The sequence below is a fragment of the Microtus ochrogaster genome, linkage group LG2, assembly GCF_000317375.1.
Source record: "Microtus ochrogaster isolate Prairie Vole_2 linkage group LG2, MicOch1.0, whole genome shotgun sequence".
Lineage (NCBI taxonomy): Eukaryota > Metazoa > Chordata > Mammalia > Rodentia > Cricetidae > Microtus > Microtus ochrogaster.
In genome coordinates, this window is record NC_022028.1 from 9,676,420 (window position 1) to 9,693,550 (window position 17,131).

General features: G+C 43.1%; 1 protein-coding gene across 3 annotated transcripts in view; it reads right to left on the minus strand.

Annotated features, from left to right (window-relative positions):
* Positions 1–2,877: 2,877 nt before the first annotated feature.
* Kcnq5 (potassium voltage-gated channel subfamily Q member 5) overlaps positions 2,878–17,131 on the minus strand; it is a 529,997-nt gene continuing 515,743 nt past the window's right edge. For all 3 annotated transcript variants that reach the window (XM_026785580.1, XM_026785581.1, XM_013351081.2), the window contains 3 exons: positions 8,774–8,905; positions 7,490–7,616; positions 2,878–5,518 (listed from right to left, as the gene is read on the minus strand). In XM_026785580.1, coding sequence (XP_026641381.1) covers positions 4,556–5,518; positions 7,490–7,616; positions 8,774–8,905 — 1,222 coding nt within the window. In that variant the 3' untranslated portion in view covers positions 2,878–4,555. The remainder of the gene's footprint in view (positions 5,519–7,489; positions 7,617–8,773; positions 8,906–17,131) is intronic.

A 17,131-nucleotide genomic window follows, 5' to 3' on the forward strand; every position in this document is an offset into this window, starting at 1 on the left:
ATGAAACTTTCTTCCATGGCACAAATTATTAAGAAGAGTACATAAATGTCTGGGTAAGCTCCATGACTGAGCACACGCCTAGCATTTGTAAGAATTTAGATCTGAGTGTATGTGACACATGAATTTTGTGTTTAGACTTGGATTTCACCCTTAAGGTATATTATATATTTTCAAATATTCTAAAAATCAACACTAATCTGCGATCTAAACTAGTTCTATTTCCAAGAGGTGAAGATAAGGGCTATCCATTCAGTTTGTGTGAAGCCAGCACACAACCACACAGACTGCTGTCTGAGCTATGAACCATATCCAATTATGTTCTTCTTGGCCTGGGGAGCACATGGTCAGAGACCTGACCTGACTCCTCAGAAGTTCAGAAAAACAAAACAAAGTGGTTCTTCTTATGACATCCCTGAGAACTTGAGCAAATCTATGTTCCCAAATGCAAACCGGTGTCACAAACACACCTCACTGCTAAGTCTGAGTATGGTTGGGTCAGTCCGTTGTTCTCTATAAAGACAGTCACACTCGCTGTTTATAGACATCTTTTTAATATTTTCCTTTAAAACAAATATCTCAGTAAAAGAGAGCAAAGGAAATTACATTTTAACGATAGCTTGAAATGGGTATGGTATTTCTGATTTAGCTGTTTTCAGGAAACAGACAATTATATTGTTTTCCTACATGACTTTTAGAACTGCTCACTTAAATGCACATAATTATATTAAATTAAATTTCCTAACAAAAACACAACCATGTCATTTAAGGCAAAAAAAAATCAGGTTCTGGGAAATTAGCATTTATGATATTTCCTTGATCTGATTGAATGATCAGTTTGCCTGGGTTTCATCATTCTTTATGGTTTTGCTCTGGAAATGGTATGATATTTAGTTAGTCTGTGCCTTGATTCCTTTATTAGACTTGTTTGACTTTCAGATTAAGACCCTTCCAGACAAAACCGAGTCAACGGGAGGTCAGAAAGGCACCTAAGAACCAGAAATTATTATAGAATCAGAAAACCCAGCAAAGCATCTTAATTTAAATGAACTTGCCATCTCCAGATGTTAACTTGCTTGAACAAAATGCAAACATTTAGAGTAGACATGGCAACATTTTTTTTTTTTAGTTAACCTCCTCCAAGGGATGACTACTGTCTGTATTAGCGTAAGCAACCCTATGCGCTGCAGAAGGCAGACAGGCTTGATCTGAGAGAGCACATGGCTACTCAGTGTGCTCCTTTGAACTGTGCTCCCAGACATCCTTTTGGATGGAGCAATGGGTCCCTGCTAAGTGTAACTGGGAGAGCCCCCTCCCCCATGCCCTCCCCCCCCGAGAATGGCATAATAGACATAACCCTGATGTTTACACGCCAAGAAACCTGTTTTGCAATGTCCAAGAGTTTCTGCGCTAGAATGAAACAGACACAAAATGGTCATGGCTTCAACGTACCAACATTTTTCCTGATGCAGTTTTTCACATTTTGCTTAAGACTGCAGTGATGTGTTTTGGCTTTGTCTCTGACTCGTCAGTCTTCAGCTATGTTAGATGAACTGTACTGTGTTTGAGACCCGAGGAAGCCTAAGAAGGGGTCCTCAATACATTCATAATTCTTGCTGCCAGTGGGGTTCAACCTGAGACAGTGTCAGTGCTGTCTGGAAGCTGTCAGCTCCTTTCTCTTCCTCAGCCACTATTTGGAGTGACCCTTGTGGAGTGCCACCAGGTGGCTCTGGCTTTTGCTCAGTGGAGGGATGTGTTTTGTGTATACGTGCATGTGCAAGTCCTTTGGAGGGTACATCATTGCTTCGGGTTGGTTGAAGACATGGGTAAATGAAAAGTCATATTAATAACTGCCTAGCATTCTGTTTGGAAAATGAGAATATCTTTAAAGGCTTGATGAACATTTTTCGATAGAATGAGAAACTCACACTTTATCTCACTTGTGTTTTCATGGGCCATAAGATCCTGAATGCTGTACTCTAGGAGACTGTATTAGAATCCAAGAAAGCTTTTGTTTTTTTAAGATAGGATCTCTCTATGTAGCCCTGGCTGGCCTGGAACACATTTTGTAGACAGGCTGGCTGGAATGTACAAAGATTTACCTGCCACGCCTTTAATCCCAGCACTTGGGAGGCAGAGGCAGGGTGGATCTCTGTGAGTTCAAGACCAACCTGGTCTAAAAGAGCTGGCTCCAAAGCTATGGTGAAATCCTGTCTTGAAAAACCAAAACAAACAAACAAAAAGATCTACCTGCCTCTGCCTCCCAAGCCCTGGGATTAAAGGTGCGTACAGCCATACCAGGCATAAGGAAGGTTTCTTTCTTTCTTTCTTTCTTTCTTTCTTTCTTTCTTTCTTTCTTTCTTTCTTTCTTTCTTTCTTTCTAACTTTTCACTGTCAAAAAATGAGGTTGAGAAGCACACTCAAGGAAGAGGAAGTTGGTTTGCTTGAGGGTGAAGGCTGGTTAAGGCCTGGTGAAGTCTGATATCAAACTGGGGTGAAGGATCACCAAACAGTTAAGGGGCAGAAAAATAAGGATGACCGGTAACTAGAACATTCTGCTGGAGGAGAGGTTTGGGAAGGGCTGGTGGACTTGAAGGTCTCCTTTCTTTGAGCAACCACTTGAAATCCCTAGATCCTGCTCATTTGACCTGGATGCTGAAAAAAATCCTCCCACCCCCAGTGATAATAGTTGTTAAGAAAAAAAAAAATGCCTTCTTTCATGAATCCTTCAGGATTTCAAGCCTAACCAACTTCCCTTAGACTTCTTTCTTTTCCTTCCTTCCTTCCTTCCTTCCTTCCTTCCTTCCTTCCTTCCTTCCTTCCTTCCTTCCTTCCTTCCTTTTTTTTTGGAGACCAGGCTTTACACAGCCAAGGCTAGCTTTGAACTCCAGAACCTCCTGCCTCTGCCTCCCAAATAGCGGGATCACAGGTATACACACATGGTAGGCTCTCAACAGCTTATTTGAATGCTATTCACCCTGTTTTTGAGACACAGTTTTGCTGTATCATCTAGGCTAGCCTTGAACCCGTGCTCCCATCTCACTTTGCCCAGGGCTGTGATTACAGGTGCAGGGCTGAATTCTAACAAGCAGCCAGTATTGCTTGCCTTTTGAGAAATACACTTTTAATACATATTTTTCATTTGATTCGTTGCCATCACAATATATTATTAAGGGGTTCTGATCTACAGACACATCGAGTGCTATCTGGTTTGTAATGATACATGTTCATAACCTGGAAACTGAGCCAATCATTTCACATTTGGGATAATATTGTTGGGAGGAATAGAAAAATGTTCACTCTAGTATAAAAAGTAAAGGAAGTTTAGTTTTAGCCTTTCATGTGCAAAATGTACTACTACACAATAGCAAAAGACATTCAGGGAATAGTAAAAATAAATAGCTTGCAAAATTCTCTGTTATACAAGAATAAGGGATGTTTAGGTAGTTGAACTTCCTAGCAATATTTATTTTCTAAAAAAAAAAAAAATCTAGTTGTTTCATTTTGGCTTGTCTCCTCACTGCCCCATCTCCTCACTGCCCCATGCGGGTGGGCAGGCATTTCCTTGCATGCTACCCACTTGTGGGAACGCTTGTAGTCTTTCCAAGACTTCCTTCCCTCCGCCTCACATAGATACCCCTTTCCCCAGGTCCTACCTGCATGTCTACAAAATGGGAACAGCTGGGTCACACTGGCCACTGAGTGGGCAGGATGGTCAAGCCTGTCATTGTGTTCTCACAGAGAGACCAGTCCAGCTGTAAAAGCTGTTAAACCCATCGGTAGTTCATGTGTTTGTGAGGAGATTGCGCTTTTTACACGGCTGACTCCCCCATCAGAGACCTTTGCACAAACTTTAAGATGTTAAGGGAAGAGCAAATCTCCTGCCCCACTGGCCCTGAACGGCATTATCTGCCCATTTTCGAATCATTCCCGGCATAAAGGACAACATAAAAACAATGTGCAAAAAATTGTCTGCCACAGAGCTAAGTCACCAAAAGCACACAGATTGACATTCAAATTACGTTAGTCAAATGACTGAGGAGGAATGGGTTGGCAAAGATATCTTGAAATAAGCAGTCGTTTCTGTTATATTCCAAATTCTGCTTTACTTGTGTTATTAGCAGCTGTTGCTAGCCATTGTGTCTACATATACATTATGGCCTAATTTTGAAAATGAACTTTGTGTCTAGTCATAAAGCAGAAATGCCTGAAATCTGAAGGTGTTTACTCCAATTGCAAAACACAGCATCAACTCTTGCAATGGAACTAATCCTGACATCTTCGCGCACCCCATAGCTTCAGCAGCGACTGTGTGCTTGGGATTTTAGACTCAAGGTACATTACTAAATGCATGGGTTAATGTCGATGCACCTTGGAATTTCTGCCATCCCTAAACATGCATTTTCATGCAATTAAAAGATAACAGGCTTCTAAGTTTGCCGTTCATGTTCTTCCTGATTCTTGCGATTTCGACTTTTTAGAAGGGCTTCCAGAATAGTTCATGCAGTGATATGTATGGCTAAAAGAACAGCTATGCCTAGAAAGGGAACAAAGAACTTTAGTTCAGTTTGACATGAGGCAAACTGAGGGCATCTGTACTGTCTCCTGTCTTACAAATGTTCTGAGATGACCGTGACCTTCCAGTCCTTAAAGAGTCTGATGTAAAAGCAGCTTCCCCAGCAGGCTGCGGGGTGGCATCAAAAGTGTCTGTTTCTGCCTCCTCGGCACCCAGTTCTTCATCAGTTATAAACAATTTGGATTCTCTCCACTTAGGGTAAAAATCTTGGCTGCCTCTGGAGCCACTGGACTCACTGCCCGAAAATTGCAAGTTCAGTTCCTCTGTCGATCTGATCAGGTTTTGTACAGACAAAGATTTGCCCAAGTCTTTGGGCACCATGGGGCGGACAGACAACAAAGTTTCTCCTCCCATGTCAAAACTTTTCCGCAGGGAACGGTCCTTGGTCAGATTTGACTGCGCAAACTGAACGTTTTCCTTGGAGGCAACAAGGCAGGTGGTGACGTCAGAAATACTTTCTTGTAAGCCAGTGGGGTTCGGGTGCAGAGTCTCCGGCCTGGTCAGGTGCTTGATGGCTGGGAGAGGAGGTGGGATCTGTAAAGTTGTTGGGGCTGCTGGCTTGGGGGCTGCGCTTATTTGGTTTGCAATGTTATTGGTGGCCGCCAGGGAGGAGCCGTCATTTTGGCTCATTGGCACCTGTGTTGCTTGGCTGTGCATAGTAGGGCTAAGCGCGTAGAAAGTCTGAGCACTGAACTCATTTGGCGTTAAAATGAACTGCAGGCCTCTCGAGATGTTGGCACTGGCTGACCTCGTCAAGCAGCCACTGGTTTGGGCGGAACTGGACAGGTCTTTGCTATCCACCGGGCTCTGGTAGTCAGACGTCTGTTCACATTCAAAAGGCGGGATCTGGAAGGAGGCCAAAGTGAGGGCTGAGGCGGAGCCTTTGCGGAGGACCTGCTGGTAGATGTCCAGCAGACAGTCCAACTTGGATTCGATGGACTGGACCTGCAAACGGGGAAAACAGTTACAAATGAGGTCACTCTCTTAGGAAGAACTGACTTTGCTCTTGAGATGTCAAAGGTGACATAAGATTTTATTGACACAGTAAAAGAAATACTATGAAGGCCAAAGCAGTTCTGATTGAGACGGAGGGTAACACTGGGGGCGATGGGGCCAGAGAAGGAAGGGGAGAGAGGGTTAGAACCGCATTTGTGTGACCCTCTTTGGACTCCCCACTCTAGTCTTCTAAACCTTTTTTAAAAAAAATCATATAAGCACCATTGAAGTGCATTTCAAGGTATTTTCAATCAGCATGTTTTTCTTACTGGTTGATTTTCTTTCTGCATTGCCAGTGAATTTTAGAAGGAACGTGTTCTATAACGAAACTAAGAAACTTAAGTATCAATCTAAGAAAGTTTAATTTTTTTTGAGTTTTGTTTTGTTTTGTTTTTGTTTTGTTTTGTTTTTGTTTGACAGCCCTGGCTGTCCTGGAACTTTGCTCTGTAGACCAGGCTGACTTGAATTGTGAGATGACCCCCCCCCACACACACACACAGACGCACACCTCGAGTACTGGAATTAAAGGCACTGGCTTCCACTATAGGCTGGGCTGAGAATTTAAATTTAAAGTTAAGACCAGGCATGGTTGTGCATACCCTTAATCTCATCACTTAGGAGGCAGAGGCAGGCAGATCTCTAAGAGTTCAAGTCCTGCCTGGTCTACACAGTGAGTTTCAGCCAGAGCTATATAGTGAGACCACACTCCTCAACACCCCCCACAAATAAATTAAAAAAAAACCACATAAATAAATGTTTTCAAGTGAATACTTAGAATGTTTACAATTCCATTGAGAATACTCTCTGAGAAGACACAGCCTTGGGGTCAAAAATTACTGTTTGCCACAAGTACGGTGAGGTTTTAAATCTCATTTTAAATGAAGGAAACTAAAAGAGACGCAATGATAAACAGATCTTTGCTATTTTACCATTGAAATTCTACAGTTGCTTCTGAATTAAGTATTAATGGACAAGATAAACATTTCTTTTTTTTTGGTTTTTCGAGACAAGGTTTCTCTGTGGTTTTGGAGCCTGTCCTGGAACTAGCTCTTGTAGACCAGGCTGGTCTTGAACTTCCAGAGATCCGCCTGCCTCTGCCTTCCAAGTGCTGGGATTAAAGGTGTGTGCCACCACCGCCCGGCTGAGATAAACATTTCTTATCCTTCAATGGAAATCCAAAAGTGTTTTAAAGACACTCTCTACATATAAGAAGTCATTAATTTTAACCACTCTCTACTTCATTCCTTTGACGTATAGTGATCATTAGGATTAACTTTAGGAAGCCAGACGTAGTTAGGCACACCCTTAATCCCAGTACTTGGGAGCTGGAGGCAGACAGATCACTGTGAGTTCAAGCACAGCCTGGTCTACCAAGCAAGTTCCAGGACTGCCGGAGCCATGTAGAAAAGATTCTGTCTCAAAAAACAAACAAACAGGCGCCCCTTTAATCCCAGAACTCAAGAGGCAGAGTCAGGTGGACCTCTGTGAGTTCGAGGCCGGCCTGGTCTACAAGAGCTAGTTCCAGGACAGCTAGGGCTGTTACACAGAGAAACCCTGTCTCAAAAACAAACAAACAAACCAAGGCAGCAACCACAACAAAAACCAAAACCAACCAAACAAAAAGATCAACTTTAGGGGCTAGAGAAATAGCATAGGTTAAGGGCACTTATTCTCTCAGAGGACCTGGGTTTGATCCCCAGCGCCTGCATGGTAGTTCAAAACCTTCTAAAACTCCAGTTCCAGATCTACAGCTTCTTCTGACCTCTTTGGGCATCAAACACAGACATATATGCAGGCAAATCATTCATACATATAAAATAAAATGTTAGAAGATTAACTTTAACACCTAAGTTGCATCCATATACTTAGCTTTGAGGAACAAATCACAGCCGAAAGCTAACTTGTGTGGGTGAGCTATACCTGTTTTTCCACCTTGACAACCCGGCCGAGCATGCTGAGGTCATCCGTCGTCTCGTGTTCTGCGGTTATTTTCTCTCGGCTCTTCTTATCTGAGGTGATTTGCCCTTTTCCAAGAATTTGATCAACACTGCCAGACAAAGGAGATACCTGGTTATAGGCACTAATTGTACAGATGACAGTAGGCCAGTAGTGTTATCAACCTTCCTAATGATGCAACCTTTTAATATAGTTCTTCATGTCGTGGGAATCCCTGACCATAAAATTATTTTCGTTACTACTTCATAACTCATTTTGCTGCCGTTATGAATTGTAATGTAAACGTAATGCCGATGGTGTTAGGCGACCCCTGTGAAAGGGCCATTCGACCCTCAGAGGGATGGAGACCCACAGGTTGAGAGTCGATGCACGAGGCAAAAGTGGAAGGCTCAAAAGAGGAAAGGCAAGTGTCCAGTTTGTAAAAGGCGAAGCAAGCTGATACGCGTGTCAATTGATCCAATTATCTTTTTAGAAAAGAGTCAGTTGTTTTATTTATTTATTCATGTGTGTGTGTGTCTGCCACATGTGTGCAGGTACTTTTGGTGCTGTCAGATTCCCTGGAGCTGACAGAGAAGCAGTTGTGAACCACCTGATGTGGGTGCTGGGTTCTGAAGTCAGACCCTCTGGAAGAGCATCCAGTCTCTTAACTGCTGAGTCCCCTTTCTCACCCCTGATTATTTTCTTAACACAGGATTACATATTTTTTTAATCCTTCTGATCCTTGTTGAAATCATTTATGATGGACCTGATAGAGGAAAAAAATGAGCGAGCCAAATAACTTGTTTCTACCTTGGACCCATCAGTTGTGAATTCAACCGTAAAAACCATGAAATCATAATTACGTTTATTTTACACTGATAGAAGAGATTCCGTGAGGATTCGTTTTATATCTGATAAGCAGGTGGGAAAGCTATGGTCGTTTGTAAAGTGTTCTATGGAGTGATATTGCTAGGCCATCATTAACATTTACCAAGTACCAGGTTCCAAGGTTCCTACATGCTACAAACTACACTGACAAGTCAGTGGTCATGTCAACCCTACGCGGCACCCCTGACAGTCTCTCCATTTCTCAGAAGAGGGATCTGTGGAGCCTGTCAATGTTTGATTTACATCCGAAAAGAAGAATACAATATCTGTGATAGAACAACCTCCCAGTTGCCTACCAAAAAATGAATCAGCAATACAGAATTGAGAGGCTTTGTTTATTGTGGGACCCCCCCCCCGACAGTTTCCATACCCTTTGCTTACCGTGTTTGAAGGCTTTTAATCCTACACAGCATGTCCAGATGACCGGCAGAATATTGTTCAATGACATCTTTTACATCATATGGGCGCAATGTTTCCTTAAACTTCCGTTTGGCCACGTGAAATTTCATAATTCTGTTTAAACACATATTAGATATGATTACTAACAGCTTTATCAAAATAAATTACCAATATGTTTACCAGCAAATATCAAGAAATTCATAGTGGTACAAACCTATAATCTCACTTATATTAGTGGCTAAGGAGGATCACAAGTTCAAGACTTGCCTGAGGAACATGGCCAGCTTGGGAAACTTATTGATGTCCTATTTCAGAACAAAGAAGGCCAAAGCAGGGAAGGGGTTCCAGCTCAGTGGTAGGAGACTTGCTTAGCGTGTGCAAAGCCCTACCCTAAATTTAACCCCCAATATTGAAATATATGTATATATATAAAACTCTGGGAAGCAAAAATCATGTATCAATATTTTATGCTTCTACAGTAATGCAATATAAAAGATACAAAGAGGGCGTTATTAAGAACATTTCTTAGGAGACACACCTTCAGCGTAGCAACCCACGATAAAAAAAAAACTAAACATTAAGTGCTATCTCTTTTTAATATCTATGGAAATCTCAAGCTAAAACCACAGACAAATGCAATTCTATGTGATCTGAGACATCCAAGATACCACAACACCTTGGATTAGATCTCTTAAAAAATAGGGCACACTGGAGAGATGGTTTTATTTGGGAAAGCATTTGCCATACAAGTATGAAAATCTGAGCTCGGACGCCTGGCGTCCATGGAGAAAGCTGCCTGTGGTGGCGTACACCTGTAATCTCAGCACTGGGAAGGTGGAGACAGGAGGATTTCTGCAGTTACTGACCAGCCAGCATAGCCAAATTGGTGAGCTTCAGGATTTTTTTTTTATCTCAAAAAATAAGGTGGAATTTGAGGAAAACACTTGATATTGACCTCTGAACTCCACAGGTCCATGTGTATTCACACACACATACATACACACACAGACAAACATACATCACTCTTAAGCACCCTTCCCCCCCCAAATAGTGCTTTTTATGTAATTACATCTTCCTCCCTCCCATCCCTCCGTCTCTCCATCCCTTCCTGCTTCCTTCCTTCCTTTTCTGGATATATATATATATGCCATAGAACCTGTGTGGAGTCAGAGGAAAACCTGCAGAAGTCCATTTTCTCTTTCTACCATATAGGTCTCAGGGATCAGATTCAGGTTATCAGGCTTGATTGCAAACATCCTTGCCTGCTAATTGTATATGTCTTTGAGATGCAAACGTGTTTGCAAATCTCTGCTGTTTTTTTTTCTAAAGTAATGCATACTAGTTTTGAAATTTGGGGAGAATTTCATAAACTATTTTTGAATTACAGTGTTGGGTTCGCTAGCCAATTTTCTTTTAAGGACAATTATCCGTGGAACTTGGATATAAACATTTCTGAGGAATAAGAGATCCCTCATTATAATGCCTCCCTTAGCACGAGCCCCAGATTTTAGAACAATATTTCTTCCGTCAATTTGGTGATGGCAGCAGTAGCTCATCTGTTTTGGTAATCAGTTACTGCAGCAGTGTCATAAAGTGCCTGCTAGAAGCAAGGGAGTGTGACATTTTAATTAATCTGTGCAGCCTCACTGCTGGTAAATGTGAAACCTGTTGGTGTTTTCCAACCATTAAATAGTTCACTGATTCCTATTATCACAGTCATGGATTCTAGGGAGGGAACTGGTCTCGGCTCTAAAACCTAAGATGTATAGTCCCTTGGCTAAAAGTGGAATGATGGGAGTTTTAAAAGAAAATATCCATTACCTACCTGAAGTGACAGGTTATTTCACTGAATTCAAATGGCTTAGCATTTAAAAAAGCCTGAACCCTATCTTCTAGTTGTATCATTAACCTCAAATTAATTATGACCCAAATGCTGCTGAATCTCTCACCCCCAGCTCCCCAGATCTTTTCACCAGTTTCTCACCAATATCTTTTTTTTTTTTTTTGGTTTTTCGAGACAGGGTTTCTCTGTGTAACAGCCTTGGCTGTCCTGGAACTCACTCTGTAGACCAGGCTGGTCTCGAACTCACAGAGATCCGCCTGCCTCTGCCTCCCGAGTGCTGGGATTAAAGGCGTGTGCCACCACCGCCCGGCTCTCACCAATATCTTTATTCAGAAACGAGACTTTGTGTTTGTTTGTTCTTCCTCTTTTTCTTCCCTTCCTCCTCCTCCTTTTTTAGACAAGGTTTCTCTGTGTAACAGCCTTGGCTGTCCTGGAACTCACTCTGTAATTTGAACTCACAGGTGTCTGCCTGCTCTGCCTCCAGAGAGCTGGGATTAAAGGCTTTTGCCACCACATTTGACAATGTGTTTGTTTCTTTTTCTTTTCTTTCCTTTAAAGACATTTAGGAAAAAAAATCATTCAGTAGAAAGCGGAGGAAATCTGGGTAGGGCTGGGAAAATGTCTCAGCTGGTAAGCTGTTTGCTTCAATAAGAGTTTGAGTCTAAATCCTCAGGTATAATCAGTGTGTGTCTACAATCCCACTATAGGAGACACCTGGAGCTCACTAGTCATCCAGCCTGGTTCAGTCAGTGAGCTCCAGGTTCAGTGAGAGACCCGGTCTCAAAAATAAGCAGGCAATCAATTGAGGAAGAGATCCAAAGCCAGCCTCTGGCCTCTACCTGTGCATGCCCATCTGCGTGTGTGCACCTCCATGGAATACCCATGTGAGCATGTGCACACACCACACTTGCATGCATAGTCCATGATGTCTTAGCTTCATGAGCACTGGAAGAGATGTTCATTTCTGCTTTAAGTATGTTTGGGGAGGCAGAAGTACATAGGTCTTAGAGTGACATCCCCAAGCACTCGGTAGCAAAGCACAACTGCACCCAGGTCTGCCTGGCTCCCACCTTACGGCCCACGCTCGCATGGTAACAATTCTGGAGAAGTGAGAAGGCAGAGTGGCGTCTTCAGCAGCTCTTCTTTTTCTCCCAACGGTAGGGCAAGGGAGACTGCTGCATAAGCCAGTGTGCTTCCACTGGCTGCAACGTGGGTGCAGCGGCCTCTGTTGTGCTGTGTCTGGACTGCAGTAAACACCCACCCCAGATAAATCACCTTTTTTTTCTTAATGAAGACCTCTCCTTATTTAATTTATAAAGCATTGTATTAGTTCTCTGTGGCATTTACTTCAATGTGTGTTGCCTTTTTCTGCTTTTAAACTGTACATATCACATTTTAGAATCATCAACACAATAGGAGAAAAAATACACCAAGCATCTAAAAGAACATAAAACGTTGAGCTGAGCACCGAGGTGCCTCTTTTTAGTCACTGCTACTCAGGAGACTGGGCAGAAGGCTTACTGAGTCAGGAGTTCAAGGCCAGTATGGGCAAACATAGCAAGATCTTGTTACAAACAGCAGAGAAACAACAATAACCTTAGATTCCTGTTTGAGACACTACTGTAAGTATATCTGAAACGATCTTGCTATGTTTACTCTAAGGAAGACTAGGCATGAGTGATGCCCTTTTTCTATAACAGATCTCCTTTCAGTTCTTTTGGGACAGACATAATTATCATAATCAAAGTCGGAGGTGGTGAGGGGAAAACCTCAGAGGTGAAGGTAAGCTTGAGAGGGCTTCTCTGAGCACATCTCGCCATCCTGGCTTTTTGCAACAGTTCCTTCTTTCTCTGGTTATCCATGAAATGCCCCCAAATTGTCTCTGAGTCTAATGCAGTGACCCAGATGTGAGCAGACAGTATCATTTGCTGGACGCACAGATGGGTGGTAAATGCAAAAAGCAGAGCAAAACATAGCTTGTGTCCTCCACAACTAAATGCTGCCTGGCTCTCTAATTGTGGCACCTCTCTGGGTGTGTGGCAACGGGCTAAGCAGTTTGTCTGCAGCATACCAATGCAGAAATAATAATTTCCCACCTTTGCTCTTTTCGTCAAGAGAAAGCTAGAGAGTTTGGGTAACCTGCTCCCAAGAGGCAAGCGATTGCTGAGGCCAAGGCCCTCAGTCCACCAATCCAGAGAGTTGCTTTACAGGGGGCTCAGCGGCAGGAGACTTTATAACTCTAAAAGGATTGTACAGACTAGGAGGCATGTGAACTCTGACACACGCCCAAGTGAATCCAAGGCCACACCAATCACTTTATCCATCTTCATCTCTGTCTTTCTGAAGGGACCCACGCTTGGAACTCACTGCCCTTTTGCTTCATTATCTTCATTCTCTCAAGTGTTCTCTTCTTCCCCCAACCCTACTAATGGCAATATTTCCCTTTCCAACAAATAAAGGTTTTTTTTTTTTTGCTTATTTACACCCCACTTCAGGATGTGTCCATTACTCTCAGTGTCGTCCACCAGTTTCGCTTTGAAATGTACGCTCTCCCAGAGAGCACCGCTACTTGTAAAAGCCATCCTGTTAACCCCTGAGAAGAGAGTATGTCATTTCTCTAGTTACCTAGGGGTGAAATGAAGGTCATGGCTTAATAATTCTAGACCTTTAGGAAGAAGTGAGCGTACTGAAAATTGAGGGAACATATTTTTGTGTGGCCTTTTGAGATTGGGTTTCTCTATGTAGCACTGGTTGTCTTGGAACTCACTCTGTTGGCTGGCCTCAGACTCAAAGCTTTGCCTCTCTGTGCATCCCGAGTGCTGGAATTAAAGGCGTGTGTCACCACACTTGGCTTGAAGGGCTATTTAGTGATGAATTTTTTTAAATCTTCATATTATTATTAGTTAAACATACACTTAACCAAATTACTGCTTATTTAACTGTATTTTTTTTATTATTACATATACTTTGTTCTGCCTGCATGTAAGCCTGAACACCAGAAGATGGTACCCGAACTCATTACAAATGGTTGCGGAATTGATGCTGGGAACTCAGGACCTCTGGAAGAGCAGCCAATGCTATGCTCTTAACCACTGAGCCATCTCTCCAGCCCTTCAGTGATGAATTTAAAAAGTCTTCTGATTATTGAATTTTCCCTCCTCGAAGACAACTGTATTTCAGGTAGTAAGACTTTTAACTATAAGAATAGAGGAATGGGCTGGGCAGTGATGGTGCACACCTTTAATCCCAGCACTTGGGAGGCAGAGGCAGGTAGATCTCTGAGTTTGAGGCCAGCCTGATCTACAAAGCTAGTTCTAGGACAACCAGGACTGTTACACTGAAACCCTGTCTCAAAGAACAAAAACAAAACAGAAAAATTAAAAAAAGAAAGAAAAGAAAAGAAAGAAAGAATAGGGGAAGGAAGAGAGAGCTGGGTTTAGGAAGTTCTGGGTTGGCAGGGAGAAGGGTGAAAGCTGATTTTGTCTGTGGAACTTGTCTGGAAGTTCTATGTCTTGATTCTCCAGGTACAGATGGGTGTAAATGCAGGGAAAATAAAATACCTAGGGGAAGGGCAAGAAGGTATTCTAGAAGAAGAGGGCCAGCACGTGAAAATTGTGTGTCCTGAAGGGTCTTATGGTTTCTGCTAGAGAGACAGACCTCTGGACAGAATAAACAAACAAACAAACAAACGCAGATATGGCCCAATAACACTTAATTTGCACCAAACAAACTTTAGGTTAGAGTTTTGACCTTTAGCTGTCCTCTCTGACCCTTCTTTGAACTATGAGGAAATACCAGGAAAACAGGAATAAATTGAAGTCTATGAACTGCCTTGTCAAAGAGGCCAAAGACCTCGGGGGCCTCTTCCATGTTTACAAAAGAACTTGACTATAGCTTTTTCATTGCCTGGGAAAAAGGGAGTGTTTGAGGACATTTTCCCAGGGTAAAATTAGGAGTTTAACAATGGATTTGATAAATAGGATGATGATAGCATTAGACTGCCCTTCCGAATGCTCCCTGAGGGAGGGGGATGATTATTTTGCAGTTAAGGACACGTGGTACAGAGACAGGCGAGTAAGGCTGATACTAAAAGATTCACCTGTGCCTGGCTTGTAACATACTCGACAAACCTTTGCCAAGCGGATGACCTGTTCTTCTGGTAATTTCTGACTGCCCTTTGAAGGATAAATAATAAGGTGAGAAGTCAGGTACCCACTCAGCAGATTCTCCATGAGCTGCCTCACAACACAACAGACAAAAGCTAAGAACTCATCAAAAGCTCTGTCTCCTCCTATGAACCCTGTTGATAAGCAGGAGGATAGGGGGTGGAAGAAAGCCTGTTGAACAAGACTGTCATGCTCTCATAACACCACTAGAGGGCGGAAAAGCTTCACCACAGACCCAAACTGGCATCTCGTCCAGAAACGGGGAGTCTGCTCACACATTTTCTGAGAACGAAGGAACTACAGCAAAGTTAAACTCTGGGTAGAATATGTCTATAAATACACACAAACACATGTGCGCTTCTGAGGAGCGAAGGAAACGTAGGTGCATTTTTTGTTGTGCTGCCATGAGTTATAAAATCTTGCAGGAGTCTTGTTCACGTCCTCTAAATCAGGGTGAAGGCATGAATATGCAGAGAGAAGAATCAGGGAAGAACAGAAGCAGCAGTGACTACTGCTGCCACCGAGCAGATGGACGGACCCGGCCAGCAGCCAAACCGTGTGCAGGGCAGAGAGGGCCCAGCCGACTGTGAACCGAAGAGGCGTTTGATTGACTGTGAAGGCAGTTCTACTTCGCAAGCTTGGCGGCTCATCGGAATCACCCGGGGAGCATAGGCCCTGACTCTCATTCTGATTTAATTGGTCTAGGATATGACCCGGAGATTTTTGACCTTCTTTTTGTCTTATTTTGAGACAGAGTTTCACCATGCTGCCCATGCTGGATTGAATTCCTGGACTCAAGTGGTCTGAGAACCTGGAAATACAGGCTGCAGCTACCACACCAGACTAGTCATCAACACACACACACACACACACACACAAACACACACCCCTTTCTAGTGCTAGGGATGTAATAGGAGCGGTGGGCTGCGTCCTGCCCGACGGGTTCCTGGCTGCCCGACTAGCTTAACCTCGAAATACTTACACAGAAACGATATTCATTTAAACACTGCCTGGCCCATTAGTTCTAGCCTCTTATTGGCTAACTCTCACACCTCGATTCAACCCATTTCTAATAATCTGTATGGCCACTTGACTGTGGCTTACTGGCATGAGTCTAACCAGCGTCCATCTCGGAGAGCTGAGCCATGGCGTCTACCTGACTCTGCTTTCTCCCTCCCAGCATTCCAATGAAAGCAACACATAGATAGAAGACCCTCCTACACCAAGGGATTGAATCCAGGCCCTATAAATGCTAAGAAAGTGCTCACCTTACTAGACCTGGATGGAGGTGGGTGGTCTTTGGACTTCCCACAGGGCAGGGAACCCTGATTGCTCTTTGGGCTGATGAGGGAGGGGGACTTGATCGGTGGAGGGGGAGGGAAATGGGAGGCGGTGGTGGGGAGGAGGCAGAAATCTTTAATAAATAAATAAATAAATAATAAAAAGAAAGTGCTTTATCACTGAGATACACCCTAAGCCAAGGATATTTAATGAAATTCTTGTTCTTGTTTGCCTGCTGTTGTGGTCAACACCTGCTGGAGTGGAAAGGATTAACATCCTCTTAGAGTTCATCACTGAGGGCAGCCAGGGTAGGAGATAATGCTCTGAAGCCAGAGTGCTTTTACGGTCTAGTCAGGCAGCTGAGTGATGGGCAGAAGGCATCTGGGAACCCTGGCCAGTCTGAGAGCACAGACATGGACGGCTCAGTTGGACTGGAGGAGAGGGCAAGGCGTGATTTCTGGAGGTGGCAGCCCTTCACAGGCTCTGCATGTTCATCTCTAAAGCTTCCAAAATGACCACATATTCCCGCCTCGTGTTTCTGAAGTGCATGTGGGTTTTTTTTTTTCTGGCCCATCTCTCTACTTTGTCTCATTTTCTTGGGTTCATCTGCTCTGTGACTTTGTATTTCACAGCTCTTCTTCCAAGTCTGGGGAAACTCCGTTTCCTGATATTTGGGTCTCCATAGCATCTAAAACCTTTAAAATCAAAGATTCCATCTGGGCGTGGGGCCATAAGCCTTTAATCCCAGTAGTCGGGAGGCAGAGGCAGGTGGGTCTCTGAGTTGAAGGGTCATCTATAAAGTGAGTTCCACGTCAACCAGGGCTACACAGAGAAACCCTGTCTGGAAAAACAAAACAAACTTTAAAAAAATAAAAAAAAGCAAAAAACAAAAGCCCAACAAGTTAAGGGTCTCGGCGCTCATTCTTAAATTATATAGAGACTTTACTTCATCAAATATTCCCATCCATGCCCCAAGTTAGGCCTCTCTAATTTTTAGTCCTTAACTCAAACATTGTTATTAATGGAGCAAACCTAGTAGATAACCAGGTC